Below are 18,206 nucleotides of genomic sequence, written 5' to 3'. Positions count from 1 at the left end.
AGTCATTCAATTACCCATTAGTCTGTTCGTTTTAATTAATTAATTAATTAATTCATTCATTCATTTATTCATCCATTCATTCACTTACCCATTAGTCTGTTAGTTTTCTTTCATTCAGTCATTTATTCATTCATTCGTTCACTTACTAATTAGTCTGTTTGTTTGTTTGTTTGTTTGTTTATTCATTTGTACGTTTGTTCGATCATTCATTCATTCATTTATTCATTCATTCAGTAAGTCATTCAATTACCCATTAGTCTGTTCGTTTTAATTAATTAATTCATTCATTCATTCATTCATTTATTCATCCATTCATTCACTTACCCATTAGTCTGTTAGTTTTCTTTCATTCAGTCATTTATTCATTCATTCGTTCACTTACTAATTAGTCTGTTTGTTTGTTTGTTTGTTTATTCATTTGTACGTTTGTTCGATCATTCATTCATTCATTCATTCATTCATTCATTCATTCATTTAAATTATCATTTATTTATTCATAAACTTACTAATTCGATTGTTTGATCATTCGTTCAGTCATTTATTGACTTAACCATTCATTCCTTCATACATTTATTCATTCACATACCCATTTGTTTATTTGTTTGTTTGTTCGTTCGTTCGTTCGTTCGTTCGTTCATTCATTCATTCATTCATTCATTTGTTTGTTAATTTATTTATTCATCTATTGAACATACATTCATTTATATATTCATTTATTCAATCATTTAATCATCCATTTACTATAAACTTACTGGTTCATTTGTTTGTTCATTCGTTTGTTCAGTAACTTAACCATTAATTAATTAATAAAAAAACATTTTTATCCAGTTGTTCATTCATTCATTTGTTTATTTGTTTGTTCGTTCATTCATTTGTTAGTTTGCTCATTTATTCACCTGTTCGTTCGTTTGTTTGTTCATTCATTCATTTATTCATTCATTCATTCATAAACCTGCTAGTTTGTTTGTTTGTTCACTTTTTTGTTCATACATTCATTCATTCATTCATTTAATCATAAATGTGCTAGTTTGTTAGTTCACTCGTTTGTTCATTTATTAACTGTATTCATTCAATCATTAATTAATTAATTAATTAATTAATTAATTAATTCATTCATTCATTCACAAACTTGCTGGTTTGTTTGTTTGCTCATTTGTTCATTCATTAACTGCATTCATTCATTCATTCATTCATTCATTCATTCATTCATTCATTCATTCATTCATTCATTCATTCATTCATTCATTCATTCTTTCATTCATTCATTTATAAACCTGCTAGTTTGTTTGTTTGTTCAGTTGTTTTCTCACTTATTAACTTCATCACTCAATAATTAATTTATTCATTAACTACCCCATTGATTCATTCAATTACACATTCACCCATCCATATACAATGTATATATACACTGTGTATGGTTGTATACACTGTATATGGTGTATACATACACAACACATATTATAGACATAACACATAAACACAGTATTTGTAAATGACCCAACTCTATGTTCGTCAATATTTGACCCAAAATTGGATTGCAACTACAAGCATTTTACAAGTGAATGATGGTTTGTTGGTGCATTTGTGTGTGTGTGTGTGTGTGTGTGTGTGTGTGTGTGTGTGTGTGTGTGTGTGCGTGTATCTGCTGTTTTGCTGGTTTTCCGCTTACTGTCGGAGCCGATATTCCTCTGTTGTCCCAGTGAATGAGTTCTTTAGGAAAAGGTCAGCGGTGCTTTGCAAAAATCAATCATAGCTGCTTTTCCCACTCGACTCCGGCGGGGGAAGAAATCTTTGGCATCGAGCGGGCGAGACTCACGGGTCATGTCAGTTTGACACTGTAAGCAGAATTTCCTCTGTGACAGTGTGTGAAGTGAGTCAGCCATGCACACTGCGTCTCCATCATGTCAGTGCACTTGGCACCTCTCACACACTAGGAAGTGCACACTGAAGGAGCGCGCTGATGAGATGACATGTTGGCTGCATGAACCACAGCACTCAAACTGATGCCTGGATGAGGGCTGGCAAGCTCAGCGCCACCGCTTTATGCAGCATGACAGCACGTCTGCAGATCTACTGTAGTGAAGCATATCAGTGGCGTTCTGCTGGAGAGCGCTAGTGAAAGTCATTTAGGCAGCCGCATGTCTTTCCAGAGCCCAGTGATGATGGCATCATGGCTTATTGGAACACTTTGTGCTTTATTTAAATGCAAGGAACTGAAAGACATTTAAAGTGGGTGAATAGAATGCATTACACATGTGTACATGCCCATGTAACAATAATATAATGATCTATAGTAGGGGTGACCAACCCTGTTCCTGGAGATCTATGTTCCTGCAGATTTCAGCTCCAACCCAGATTGAACACTCAAAGTACTGTTCAGGTCCAAATTAATTAGTGCAGCTGTGTGTGATCAGGGTTGGAGCTGAAATTTGCAGGATAGTAGATCTCCAGGAACAGGGTTGAGCACCACTGACCTATAGCAAATACTATAATATTATACTGAAGTAGTTCAATTGATCGACTATAGTTGCTATGGTAACATGATAACTATAGTAATTAATCTGTTGTGGTAATTTTGTTGTTGCTATGGTAAGATACTACTATAATAATCGATTTGTTGTGGTGATTCTATAGTTGCTATGGTAACAAAACAACTATAGTAATTGATCTGTTGTGGTGATTCTACAGTTGCTATGGTAACACAACAACTTTAGGAATTGATCTGTTGTGGTGATTGTATTGTTGTTATGGTAACCCTACAGCTACAGTAATGGATCTGTTGTGGGTATTCTACAGTTGCTATGGTAACACAACAACTATAGTAACTGATCTGTTGTGGTGATTCTATAGTTGCTATGGTAACACAACAACTATACTAATTAATCTGTTGTGGTCATTCTATTGTTGTTATGGTAACACGACAGCTGTATTAATTAATATTTTGAGGTAACTTTGTTGTTGCTATGGTAAGAGGACACATATAATAATCGTTCTGTTGTGGTGATTATATTGTTGTTTTGATAACACAACAACTATACTAATTAATCTGTTGTGGTAATCATTGTGTTGCTATGGTAACCTAACAACTACAGTAATTAATCTGTTCTAGTGATTCTATGGTTGCTATGGTAAACCAACAACAATAGTAATTGATCTGTTGGGGTCATTCTGTTGTTGCTATGGAAACAAAACACCTATAGTAATTAATCTCTGGTGGTAATTATATTGTTGCTATGGTCACGCAACACCTACAGTAATTAATCTCTTGTGGTCATGCTTTTGTTGCTATGGTAACCCAACAACTGCATTAATGAATCTTTTGTGGTAATTTTGTTGTTGCTATGGTAAGACATAACCTATAAACAATATGTTGTGGTAATCATATTGTTGCTATGGTAACCCAACAACTACAGTAATTAATCTGTTCAAGTGACTCTATAGTTGCTAAGGGAACACACCATCTATAGTAATTAATATGTTGTGATGGCTTTATTGTTCTTTTATTATTCAGCTTCACCGTCGCTTAAGGCAAGATTGTGAAGACAAGTGGCTCATCAAATCACACAGAGCATTTATATTTATTTCCAAATAACGATCATCATTTAGAAATGTAGTTTAATTAAATTTTTTAAGCAAGACTTCTTTTCATTGGTGTGTTGGCCAATTATTAGGCTAAGTGTGTGTACCTGGGCCTATTTAGAGTGCTGAGATGTTACGATGATACAGAGGACTTATTTTATTTCTTTGTTCCAACTTCCAAGTGGCCTGTAGCCTAGGTTTGTTATGAATAAATGATGTTAAAACACAAATAAACGATTCAATCTTGAAAAAAGGCAAAAGAGCTGTGTGCATGTGTAACCCCGCCGGTCTTACGTCACCCACCCCACTCCGAGTTGGTATCGAACCGGCGACCTTCCGCATGGGAGTCGGTAGCTCTAACAAGGAGGCTAAAGACCATGACCTCTAGCATCTGTCACTAGAGCACCTTTAGAGGTCAGAGGAGTGAGGTTTACCTGCACAGCACTTTCTAGCCGAACTCCGTTACACTCACCCCCCTAAACCTCACTCTCATCCGGGTCACGGCACCAATGTAACCCCCGCCGGTCCTCCACCACCCAACCCGCTCCGAGCTGGTATTGAACCGGTGACCCGCATGGGAGTCGGTTGCTCTAACAAGGAGGCTTTTAGAGGTCAGAGGAGTGAGGTTTACCTGCACAGGACCTACTAGCTGGCCTCCTTTAAAAATGTGCACATTTGAATAACGTCAGGCTCTAAACCGGCTCAGCTTTTAAAAAGCTGTCAATCCAAATGTACCTCTTGGGCTAGGGCTGAATTCTGTCGGGCCTAACTTTTATAGCCCGATCACAGTTCTAGTTTAGGCAAGTCATGCTACTTTTACTTGGGTATGATTCTTCAGTACTCTTTCCCCCTCTGCTGATTTATTTTATCTTTGTCATAATGACAATAAATACTATTAGACTAGATATTCTTAAAGACACTTCTATACAGCGTGACGTTTAAAGGGTAATTAGGATAATTAGGTTACCTAGGGTATTTATTATAGGGTATATATTTATTATAGGTAATATATTTTTTTATAGGGTAATTTATTAACTAGGGTAATTAGGGTAACTAGGCAGGTTAGGGTAATTAGGCAAGTTATTGTATAACGATGGTTTGTTCTGTAGACTATTGAGGAAAAAAATAAATAAATAACCCAGAGGGGCTAATAAAATTGACGTTAAAACTGTTTAAAAAAATAAAAAAAATAGAACGAAATAAAGCAAAGAAAATTTTCTCCAGCAGAAAAAATATTATCAAAAATACTGTGAAAATTTCCTTGCTTTGTTAAACATCATTTGGGAAATATTTAAAAAAGAAAATAAAAAGGGGGCTAATAATTCTGACTTCAACTGTATATATAGAAAGTGTATGAAGATAAGATATAGAAGCATGATAAAGATCTCTCTGAGTGTATTTCTGCCTTGAATCATTACTCTTACCATGATGATGACCATCAGTGATGATACCAGCGAGTGTCCAGATGAAGTGAATGTGCAGCATCTTGTAAAGCGTGTGATATTTGAACCCTTGGCGCCCGTGTGGACGAGGGGAAGTGAATTCTTGCGTGAACTGACCATATTGCTCTGTGCCGTTAGGTGAGGAAGCTCTCACCATGTACATGGCCAAGAACAAGCTGGACCGGAAGATGGTGAACGCCAGCCAGGGAGTGGAGGCTCTGCACCAGCTCGCGTCCTCGTACTTCATTGACCGTGACGGCACCATGAGAAAACTCCACGAGATCCAGATCTCCAGCAACGCCATCAAGGTGAGCAAAGGCGGGAGAGAAACAGCATACTTCTGAATGCGCTTGGGAAGAATAGCTGTAAACATGCTACACAACACTCATTACATCGATGAACACATTATACAGCGCTCAGCATAATTGAGTACAGCCCATTTTGAAAATTACTATTTGTATCCGTTATTGTTATTTATTAAACAGATATATTTATTAAAATAATATTATAGTCACCAAACATATTCAGAAAATCTTCTCTTTATTAGACAGAAATTAGAGGAATAAATATAGAGCGGGCTGATCATTGAGGAGGGCTAATAATTCTGACCTCAGCTGTATATTTACTCTGTGTCTCTGCATTCTCTGGAGTTGTTGAGTTTAAAGTTGAAGAGTTTCTGGCAGAAGAGCTGGAGGAAGCAGCAAGTCAAGCATGACAACATTAAAGAGACCTGACAATGACTGCTGAGTCAGGAGCAAACACAGCACTTACACACACACATACACACACACACACGCACACACACACACACACACACACACACACACACACACACACACACACACACACACGCTCACACACACTCACACACACTCACTGCAGCTGTATGCGGACACAGTTATCATTCACTGTCTGTACCGGTCACAGATGAAGAACTGCGCTTACTGTAGCATTAATAATATTAGTCAAATTAAATGGCACTTAAAGGGAGACACTGCATAGACTGTGTTTAAAAGAGTACTCTACTTTATTATTATTATTATTATAATTATTATTTTAATTATTATTATTATTTTTATTATTATTATTATGATTGTTGTTGTTGTTGTTGTTGTAAATAGGTTAATTTTACAATAAATATTGGTGAATTTATATACATTATTTACTATGTTTTATTAGTATTAATTTTTTATTGTTTTTGTTTTGTAAACAATCTCATTTTACAATAAATATATATATATATATATAACTTGATTTCTTTTTCTTCTTCTTCTTCTTCTTCTTCTTCTTCTTCTTCTTCTTCTTATTATTATTATTATTATTATTATTATTATTATTATTATTATTATTATCATCACTAATACTATTAATAATTTTGTTATTGTTGTTGTTTTGTAAACATATATATGCACGTTTTTTTCTTTTCTTTTTTATATTATTTTTGTATTGCATTGTATTATCTTATATCTATTTTATATAAATATTAGAGATTTATAAATTATAAATGTATAAATCATTGATGCTTATTTTGTTTTACTTAATTTAACTATGTTTTAATGAATATTTGTATTATTATGATCATTGTAAATAAGCTCATTTTACAATAAATAATACATTATTTAATTATTCAATCAATTTAATAAATTATGTTTTCTTTTACTTAATTTATCTTGAATTATCATCATTATTATTATTATTATTATTATTATTATTATTATTATTATTATTATTATTATTATTAATATTATTAGTATTAGTATTATAAATAGGCTAATTTCTAATAAATAAATAAATAAATAAATAAATAAATAAATAAATAAATAAATTTGTGTACTTAATTTTAAATGCAAATTGTGTAGGTTAAAAAAAGTATTTATAATATATACATATATATTTATGCATACCAATGAGTCCAGTGACAACACAAAGAAGAATGCATCCATTTATAGAACACAATTAATTGGTAGAATTCACAATTCGTAGAAGTCTTTCGTGATTAATGTGGCTATATATGCAGCTGTATCTGAAACAATAGAAATGCACCATACATCTTTATTTATATACTTAGATTAATGTGCGTTTGTGTTTCTGCAAGTCACATTGCAGAGAAGAAATTATTACACACACATACACACTCACACACACACACATGCACACAGAATGGTTGTGTTAATATGACAGCAGGTCCTCCTGTAAATGCTGCAGATTGACGCTCAGTGTGTGATTGGCAGAAATATGCGGGTCTGTGAAAACTGCATCCTGATTAATGCAAGCAACACACATGCACACTATGCACAATATTACTGTAAAGAGAAATCTTTACAGAATATGCATAAATACAAAAGCCTGGTCATAACTGCAATTTCATTTAAAATTTATGGTCATATTTAATATAACATACTTTTATTTGTTTGTTTGTTTGTTCATTCGTTCGTTCGTTCATTCATTTATTATTTATTTATTTATTTATTTATTTATTTATTTATTTATTTATTTATTTATTTATTTACTTATTTATGCATTTTAAAAATGCTATCAGCTTATTTAGATGTAAACACAGTTCTGTAATTTTTTATTTTATTTTTACTTTCATTAGTTTAAATAGATTGCCTCATTAGTATTAGTATTATAAGGTCATTACCATTTTTAATTAAACACTTAAGGTTTTATGTTTTTATAATTTTATGTTATTATTTTATGTTTTTTTTTGCATTTTAATAAAACAATGAGCTTGTTTAGAGGTAAATAAATTAATTCTATAATACACAATTCTATATTTTTATATACTATTATTATATAATTTGTTTGCTATTATTAATAATAACAACAACAACAACAACAACAACAACAATAATTATTACTATTATTATTATTATTATTATTATTATTATTATTATTACTATTATTATTATTATTATTATTATTATTATTGTTATTATTATTACTAATATTATTATTATTATTATTATTATTGTTATTATTATTACTACTACTATTATTATTATTATTTTTTTTTCATTGTTGTTATTATTATTATTATTATTATTATTATTATTAGTAGTAGTAGTAGTAGTAGTAGTAGTAGTACTATTATTATTATCATTAATATTAGAGGGATTTTTGAAAGATTGAATGATCATGTGACTGAAGACTGGTGCAATGAAGCTAAAATTCATATTTAAATCACTGGAATAAATTATTAAACTAAGTTATAAACTACTTTTGAACTGTTATTTTATAATGCAATATTATTTAACAATTCACAATGTGTACTGCACCATCGATGAAATAAATGCAGCCTTGGTGAGCAGGAGAAGCTTATTTCAAAACATTTTAAAAATCCTGCTGACCTAAAACTTTTGACCGGTAGTGTATATAATAAATTAATATTTATAATGTTGTCATAATTACAATTATTTTAAATTAATTATATTAGTGGTATCACATTTATACTAAAGTTAGTTAAATTAACAGCAAGAAAATCTTTATTAATATAAGCTGATATTAAACTTAGCATTTATTATGTCTATTTATAAATCAAAAGTTGCTCGTTAACAGAAGGTAATGCATGCAGCTTATTTACAAAAACAAAATAACAAACAGCTATTGACTCATTGCTAATTCAATGCATTGACTAATGTTTAAATGCATGTGCTAATTCTCCTTTAAATGCATGATCTCGTTACACTATTGAGGATGCGCACTTTTCACATTATGGTAATTACAGCTATGGAAGTGTACTTATCAAAATATAAAAATTCAAATCATGTTTCTCTTTGAAGAAATCCCAGATGGGAGGGTTTGCTCACTTCTGAGGACACTTTGTGCACAGAAAGCTCAGCTAAATCAGCTCTGTCTCTCTGTGGCTCTTCAAACACACACTTTATGACAGCGTGGAGTCAGGACTCAGTCTCTGGAGGCATGAAAAGCGTGACGTGTGTGTGTGTGTGTGTGTGTGTCTGCTGGGACTTCACTGTGTGTCTGGGGTCTCGCAGCAGACAAATGAACAGTGAGAGGGACCGAAATGTCCTCATAGCGCTGCCTCGGCTGTATGTATCTGTATTTTGAACACAGCAGATCTGCAGCACTCAATATCAAGCTGAAGACGCATTACAGCTGCAGTCAAATCACCTCTACCGAAGAAGAGACAGCTCATGCAAATATGAACATAACATGCCCATGTGTGTTTGTGTGTGTGTGTTTGTTTTTATCATGTTGTTTGTATAAAGCAAATAGGCTGAATTCATTACTGTTGTAAAGCAGAATGTTTAAATGTGACAGAGAACAGTTGATTAAGTTACTAAATGTTGTTTAACTTTTTGTTAAAACACTAACAGCGTTGACGATAACAAAGTTGACGATATCAGTTGACAGTAACAGAGTTGACAATAACAAAGTTGGCGATAACAAAGATGACGATATCAGAATTGACGATAACAGAGTTGAAGATTACAGAGTTGACGATAAAAGAGTTGACGATATCAGAGTTGACGATATCAGAGTTGACGATATCAGAGTTGACGATATCAGAGTTGACGATAACAGAGTTCACGATAACAGAGTTGACGATAACAGAGTTGACGATATCAGAGTTGACGATAACAGAGTTGACGATATCAGAGTTGACGATAACAGAGTTGATGATAACAGAGTTGACGATATCAGAGTTGACGATATCAGAGTTGACGATAACAGAGTTGACGATATCAGAGTTGACGATAACAGAGTTGACGATATCAGAGTTGACGATAACAGAGTTGACGATATCAGAGTTGACGATATCAGAGTTGACGATAAAAGAGTTGACGATAACAAAGTTGACGATATCATAGTTGACGATATCAGAGTTGACGATAACAAAGTTGACGATAACAGAGTTGACGATATCAGAGTTGACGATATCAGAGTTGACGATATCAGAGTTGATGATAAAAGAGTTGAAGATTACAGAGCTGACGATAAAAGAGTTGTTGATATCAGAGTTGACGATAACAGAGTTGAAGATAATGAAGTTAACGATAACAGAGATGACAATATCAGAGTTGACAAAAATGGAGTTGACGATAACTGAGTTGAAGATAACAGAGTTGAGTACAACTGATTTGACGATAACAAAGTTGACAATAACAAAGTTGATGGTAACAATTGACACTAACAGAGTTGAGAGTAATATGGTTGACAATACTTTATTTGACAGTAACTAAGTTGATGATTATATAGTTGATGATAACAGAGTTAAAGAAAACAGAGTTGACAGTAACAGAGTTGACGATAACAATTAACAGTAATATAGTAGACAGTAACTAAGTTGATGATTATATAGTTGAAGATAACAGAGTTGAAAATAGCAGAATTGGCGATAACATAGTTGACGATAATATAGTTAACAGTAACAGAATTGACGATAACAAAGCTGGCAGTAACAGAGTTGACAATATCAGAGTTGACAATATCAGAGTTGACGGTAACAGTTGATGGTAACAGGGTTGACGATAGCAGAATTGACGATAACAGAGTTGACAATAATATAGTTGACAATGACAGAGTTGGCAATAACAGAGTTGACAGGAACAGAGTTGACGTTAGCAGAATTGACGATAACAGAGTTGACTATATCAGAGTTGTTGATAACAGAGTTGACAGTAACATAGTTGATGGTAACAGTTGATGAAAACAGAATTGACGATAACAGAGTTGACAATATTAGAGTTGACGATATCAGAGTTGATGGTAACAGTTGACATTAACAGTTTGCGGTAAAAGAGTTGACGATAACAGAGTTTGCAGTAACAGAGTTGTCTGGTAACAGAGTTGACGATATCAGAGTTGATGATAACAGAGTTGACGATATCAGAGTTGACGGTAACAGAGTTGATAATAACAGATTTTGATAATAACAGAGCTGACTATAGCCCCTTTCACACATACAGACCTTTCCGGAAAATTACCGGCAATTTTCCGGAAAGGTTGTATGTGTGAACAGGTCCTTTTTGAAAATACCGGTAAATTCGTTCTGGCTATTTTCCGGAAAGAGAAGTTGTAACATTACCGGCAATTTGCCGGAATGCTGCGCTGTGTGAACGCAGAAGGAAGATTTCCGGAATAAGCTCGTGCACGTCTAGAACGTGCTGACGTAAGACTTCTGCTTTAGCCAATCACAACAGTCAGACGCATTTACGTCCGCGCGGTTTGTGAGAATAAAAGCCTTTGAATATTTTTCCAGACACATTTAGCTGCTAGAAGTTAGTCAGATAACGTCTATATGTTCTTCTTAATGCCAACTGTGCAAATAATCATCGATAAGATGCTTATGATAAGCCGTTGTTTGTTTACCTTCAAGCTTTGCGTGTGCCCATGAAACAGCCTGTGAGCGTCAGCACACGCACATATTATGAACATCTCGACATGCGAATATGATCCAGTGAAAGTTGTTTACAATATTGATTATCAAAAGAGTTTGTAATTTAGTCAAATGTTTACAAATACAAGCGCAGCCGTTTAAAGCTCATTTGTGGTGAATGATGTCAGAATTTACTGGTATTTTGGAATGGATGTGTGAATGCTCTTTTCCGGAAAATTTCCGTAACGTCCTCGCCTGTGTGAACAGCGCTTTTTTGAATATACCGGTAAAGTCGTTCTGTAAATTTTCCGGATATTTACCGGTATCACTGTGTGAAAGGGGCTAATGTCAGAGTTGACGGTAACAGTTGATGATAACAGAGTTGACATTAACAAAGTTGACGGTACCAGTTGACATTAACTAGTTGACCTTAACAGAGTTGACAAAAATAGGAAAAACAATAATAAAAGAGTTTGAAGCTTAAATATTTCAGTGTTATATCTGTAACATGTTGCATATTAACACTGGAAAAGTTAGTTTGAGAGTTAGTTTTAGTTTTTAAGTTTTTAAAGTGAGTTTTTTTTTTTCACTGATAGAAACTGAAGTCATTAAAGCATCGAAACACAGAAAAACACAAAGAAACCATACAGCAAACCTATTCCGAGCTCATTAAATGCAGTGACCCGCAGAGATCACAGAGGAATCATCTGCACAAGGCCAGTCGCAGCCTCGCGTGCTTACAGACTTTTTCTTTCTGCATGTTTTGTTTATTTATTTTTTTTTCATGTGATTATTCTTTAGTTTCTCTGTACTAGGCTGTTCTTAAGCACACACACAGCCATTGGACCGGATTAATATTAGCTGCATGTTATGCAATCAGCTTGATATCATGCAGAGAAGCTTAAAATTAAGACACATTTATTTATTTATTTATTTATTTATTTATTTATTTATTTATTTATTTATTTATTTATAAGTTATTTCTTTATTCATTTATTTATTTTGTATTTATTTATTTTGTATTTATTATTTATTTATTTATTTATTTATTTATTTATTTTGTGTTTATTTATTTATTTATTTTGTATTTATTATTTATTTATTTATTTATTTATTTTGTATTTATTTATTTTGTATTTATTTATTTATTTAATTATTTATTTATTTATTTATTTAGCATTTATTTATTTTTTATTTATTTATTTATTTATTTATTATTATAATTTTTTATCTATCTATTTTTTTATTCCCGATCAGGAGTCATTTGGGAATAAAGTGAAGATGCACATGTTTCTGCTGGTGTTTTGGGCTGATAGTCAAGGTCGCGTCTTCTTCTTCTCTCCAATGCTTTCAGCTGATTTTAGTCTTAAACTCCGTATGCAAATTTATGATGATGCAGCGAGCGTTTCAGAGGACATCTATTTAAAAATCTATTGGTTGGCCAGCATCCAATTTGAGTCACTATATCCAGCGGCTCTTTCCCAGAACAGGTGCCATTAAAACGGATGCATATTTGTTCTCTCTCTCTCCTCAGCCGTGTGATTATGCAGAATAGCTGTATGTGGGCATTACTGATATTTATGCTGTAGCGCACCGCTGCAAACAGTGCAAACCATGCTTCTTTTGCTCATGTTATACTTACAGCTGCGGATGAAGTGTGACTCTGAAGACTGAAGAAATGACGGTGAAAATTCAGATGTACATCACAATCATAAGCTATATTTACATTCATAAAGCAATGCAATTTATAACAGTTTATAGTATATACTAGGTATACACTGAAATATTGATATTTTTAGGCCAATATTGGATTGATTTATAGCTATGAGCATAATCAGAATACTTCAAATCAGAAACAAATAGACTTTTGGCCATAATGATGGTTTATTAATTACACTGAGACAATGATTTTTGCATCTTTTAAACAATCAATTATTTGTTTCTCAGAGTAAAATCATTAAATATGTTCATTCATTTATTCATTCATTTTCCTTTGGCTTTTTTATCAGGGGTTGCCACAGCGGAATGAACCGCCAACTTATCCAGCACATGTTTTACGCAGTGGATGCCCTTCCAACTGTGATCCATTACTGGGAAATGCTCATACACTTCATACACACACACACACACACACACACACACACACACACACACACACACACTACAGACAATTAAGCATACCCAATTCACCTATACTGCATGTGTGTGGATTTGTGGGGGAAACCTGAGCACCGGGAGGAAACCCACGCCAACATGGGGAGAACATGCAAACTCCACACAGAAACGGCAACTGACCCAGCTGGGGCTCAAACCAGCATCCGTATTGCTGTGAGGCACCCATGCTACCCACTGCGCCACTGTGCAGCCCTGTATTTTGAAAATAATGAGTAAAAATAAGCTTTTTAAACTATTTTAAGGAAAAAAATGGTGGAAGGAAACGATAAAAGAAGGAAATTAAGTGAGGAAGAAAGGAAATAAGGAATGGAGGAAGGATGGAAGGAAGGAAGGATGGAACGAAGGAAGGATGGAAGGAAGGAAGGAAGGAAGGAAGGAAATGTTTTTGGTACATCGAAAAGTGAGCATCTGACAAGCTAATATGTGGAGTCAATCTAGAGCCATATAGACTTGCAAAATAAAGGGAAGCTTTACAAACAAAACATATAGTATTGAGCTAAAATAAATATATAGTTGGCGTTTCTGTGTGGAGTTTGCATGTTCTCCCTGCCCTCGCGTGGGTTTCCTCCGGGTGCTCCGGTTTCCCCCACAGTCCAAAGACATGTGGTACAGGTGAATTGGGTAGGCTAAATTGTCAGTAGTGTATGAGTGTGTGTGTGAATGTGTGTGTGGATGTTTCCCAGAGATGGGTAGCACCTGGAAGGCCATCCGCTGCGTAAAAACTTGCTGGATAAGTTGGCGGTTCATTCCGCTGTGGCGACCCCGGATTAATAAAGGGACTAAGCCGACAAGAAAATGAAATGAATAAATAAATAAGGCGAGGCATTGGCAGTGCTGTCGCCTCACAGCAAGAAGGTCGCTGGTTTGAACCTCGGCTCAGTTGGCATTTCTGTGTGGAGTTTGCATGTTTCCTCCGGGTGCTTCGGTTTCCCCCACAGTCCAAAGACATCTGGTACAGGTGAATTGGGTAGGCTAAATTGTCTGTAGTGTATGAGTGTGTGTGTGTGAATGTGTCTGTGTGAATGTTTCCCAGAGATGGGTTGCGGCTGGAAGGGCATCCGCTGTGTAAAAACTTGCTAGATAAGTTGGCGGTTCATTCTGCTGTGGCGACCCCGGATTAATAAAGGGACTAAGCCGACAAGAAAATGAATGAATGAATGAATGAATGAATGAATGAATGAATGAATGAATGAATGAATGAATGAATGAATGAATAAATAAAATTGCTAAGCGAAAATTATCTGAGAAAACTTTGTTAGACAAAAATAAAATGCAAAGGGAAAATTAAGTTTCGAGAAGTAAAAATTACATTTGCAAACAAAAAACAGCTGCAAATAAAAATCAAACAGTGCAGAAAAACGAAATATTTGCAATAAAAAAACTCTATATATTTGTAAAACATTTTTATAGCATTGTCTTTACAAACAGCATTGCCAACTTAGCGATACTGACTCTACTAATCCAGCTAAAAATAGTGCTTAAAATGTCTCTACAATGCAGCATTTAAACCTCATAGATACACAGAAAATGAGCCGGATAACTGCAAAACGGTCCACTTTTGGAGAAAAAATAGCCACCGCTTTCACCAGGCTGGCTACAGGCTTGTATGTGGAATCAAACTCCCAATCGTTTTCTCCGCCTGTTCACCAAAATAGCACCAAGACATCATCGGTCTCTTGGGTAGCGTCGGGTTCACGTCCCTTTACTATCAAGAGCTCAAAATAGATCTTCATTATAAAGCTGACAGGTGACAGACGAAATAGGAAACAGTCCCACAATGCCCTGCTTCATGGCAGATTTGACTAGATACAGTGTGCTTTAATGCTACAGGAGCGTCTAATCTCCCCAAAACGCCGTCGTCTGACCGTCTTCACATCTATACGTGATGAAAGCGGAGACGACAGACGGCTGTTTCTGAACGCTGAGCGTGTGCGGCAGGTGGAATCAAAGCCGGCGGATTTACACTCTTTTAAGTCCAATGTTTACATGCCTGTTTTTCTTATTATCTGCCGCGAGCTTGAACGAGCATCAAGTCGCGCGGCTTTTCAGCGTTTGTGTGTAATCCCGCAAATCTCCATCTTCATTAGACGACAGCGCTCTGATTTTTGTTTTATATTCTGGCAATCTATTTCTTAATCCGCTGATTATTTGTGTGTGTGTAGCTTTAGGACTTTAGGATTATTCCCTTTCCATGCCAAGTGATGTGTGTTGCTGAGCTTCATGCAGAGATGTTTGAAGGCAGTTGTGTGGGAACGGATAAAAACTCCAGCCAGTAGGTTTATTAGTGCGTTTACTGTGTGGAGCACAAAAGCAGATCTTTATCTGAATGTTCATGCTGCTCTGTTGCGCACAATTCACTCCTGAACTTATGTAATAATATGAGAGGGGCTTACTACTTTCCTTCCATCCTTTGCTTTTTTCATTCCTTCCTACTTTTTTTCTTCTTTTTTTCTATCCTTCCTTCCACCATTTCATTCTTACTTAATTTTCCTCTACCATTACCTCACTTCCTTCCTTCCTTCTTTCCTTGATTTCATTTTTTTTTTCTTCTTTCTTTCATTCTCTCCTTTATTCCTTCCTTGATCTCCTTTTTTCATCCTTTCTTTCCTTCCTTCCTTCCTTTCTTCCTTCCTTCCTTCCTTCCTTCCTCTTTTTCCTTGATTTCCTTCTTTCATCTTTACCTTTTACCATTTCCTTCCTTCATTCCTTCCTTCCTTGAATTCCTTTTCATTTTTCTTCTTTCTTTCCTTCTTTCCTTTATTCCTTCCTTGATCTCCTTCTTTCATCATTTCCTTCTACCATTTTACTTCCTTCCTTCCTTCCTTCCTTCCTCCTGTTTTTCTTTTTTGCCTCTTTTTTCTTTTTTCTTTCTTTCCCTCCCCCTCCTCCATTCTTTCATTCCTTCTTTTTCTATCTTCTTTCATTCCTTTTTCTTTCTTTTTTCTTTTATTCTTTTTTGCTTCCTTCCTTCCTTCATTTCTTCCCTCCTTCCATCCCTCCTTTCTTTCTTTCTTTCTTTCTTTCTTTCTTTCTTTCTTTCTTTCCACCTTAATTTTCTTCCACCATTACCTCAATTCCTTCCTTTCTTCCTTCCTTCCTTTCTTCCTTCCTTCCTTCCTTCCTTCCTTACATCCTTCCTCCATTCCATATTTCCTTTCTTCCTCACTTAATTTCCTTCTTTTATCGTTTCCTTCTACCATTTTCTTCCTTCTTTCCTTCCTTCCTTTATTCCTTTCTTCTTTCCTGCCCTTCTTCATTCTTTCCTTCCTCTCTTTTTCTTTCTTTTTTCATTCTCTCCATCCCTCCTTCCCCTCACTACATATTTTCTTTCTTTCTTTCTTTCTTTCTTTCTTTCTTTCTTTCTTTCTTTCTTTCTTTCTTTCTTTCTTTCTTTCTTTTCATCATTTCCTCCTTTCTTAATTTCCTTCCACCATTACCTCGATTCCTCCATCCCTTCCTTCTTTCCTTCCTTCCTCCATTTCTTCTTTTCTTCCTTCCTTACTTGATTTCCTTCTTTCATGCTTTCCTTCTACCACTTCCTTCATTTTTTTTCTTTGTCTGCCCTGTCTTCCATAATTGTCTTTGTTCATCCTTTCCTTCCACCATTTCCTTCCTTCCTTCCTTCCTTCCTTCCTTCCTTCCTTCCTTCTTTCTTCCTTCCATCATTTAATGTTTTTCTTCATTTCCTTCTAGCATTACATAAATTCCTTCCTTCTTTCATTCCTTTCTCCATTCTTTTCTTCCTTCCTTTCTTACTCGATAGCCTTATCCTTTCTTTCTACCATTTCCTTTCTTTTTGTTCTTTCTTTCTTTCTTTTTTATTATTTTTTTCTTTCTTTCTTTCCTTCTGTCATTTCTTCCTTTCTTCATTTCCTTCTACTATTTCTTCAATTCCTTCCTTCATTTCTTCCCTCCTTCCTTCCTTTCTTGCTTCTTTAATTTCTTCCTTCTTACTGTCAGTTTTTCTTTCCATAAATTAATTTTTTCATCATTTGCTTCCACCATATCCTTCCTACATTCTTTCCTCACTCCCATCCTTACTTTCTTCCATCATTTATTGTTTTTCTCCATTTTGTTTTAGCATTAGCATAATTTTTTCCTTCCACCCTTCCTTCCTTCCTTCCTTCCTTCATTCTTTCCTCCTTCCTTCCTTCCTTCCTTCCTCCATCCCTTCCTTCCTTCCTTCCTTCCTTCCTCCATCCCTTCCTTCCTTCCTTCCTCCATCCCTTCCTTCCTTCCTTCCTTCCTTCCCCCATCCCTTCCTTTCATCTCATTGTAATCATTTCTAGGTGTTTTGTTCATTTACTTCTCTTTGTATTTATAGCCCATGTGTTCGTCATCCTGTGTCGTATTCCTCGGTTTAACTAGACATTATCTTTATCTTGACTTTCATTCTTCTGGTTTCTAATTTAAACTAAACATGCACTTGGCACCAGTTCTCTTTTAGTGTGTTGCGTCGCATTTATTTAGTCTCTCTGCCTCCTCCAGAGTGTGAGTTCCAGCAGCCTTTGACCTAAATAAGTCTTGTGTTGTGCAGATCGTGTTACATCTGCGGGTCACTTTCATTGCATTGACACCGCAGAGAAACTGCAGCATGTGTTTGACCTTTAACACCCGCGGGCAGGAGAACACAGAAAACACATCACAGCACATCACAACACACACCTGAG

General features: G+C 34.9%; 1 protein-coding gene across 3 annotated transcripts in view; it reads left to right on the top strand.

Annotated features, from left to right (window-relative positions):
• The window catches only part of brinp1 (BMP/retinoic acid inducible neural specific 1), a 221,099-nt gene that overhangs the window by 129,527 nt on the left and 73,366 nt on the right, over positions 1 to 18,206 (top strand). For all 3 annotated transcript variants that reach the window (XR_015489894.1, XM_087251056.1, NM_001328411.1), the window contains 1 exon segment: positions 5,160 to 5,329. Coding sequence is in view for 2 of the 3 variants with exons in the window: in XM_087251056.1 (XP_087107182.1) it covers positions 5,160 to 5,329 (170 nt within the window). In the remaining variant the exon portion in view is untranslated.

Source organism: Danio rerio, chromosome 5 (assembly GCF_052040795.2).
Source record: "Danio rerio strain M-AB ecotype USA chromosome 5, GRCz13ab, whole genome shotgun sequence".
NCBI classification, from domain to species: domain Eukaryota; kingdom Metazoa; phylum Chordata; class Actinopteri; order Cypriniformes; family Danionidae; genus Danio; species Danio rerio.
The sequence above is the reverse complement of the archived record's forward strand: the minus strand, read 5'-3'. Positions and strand labels throughout refer to the sequence as shown.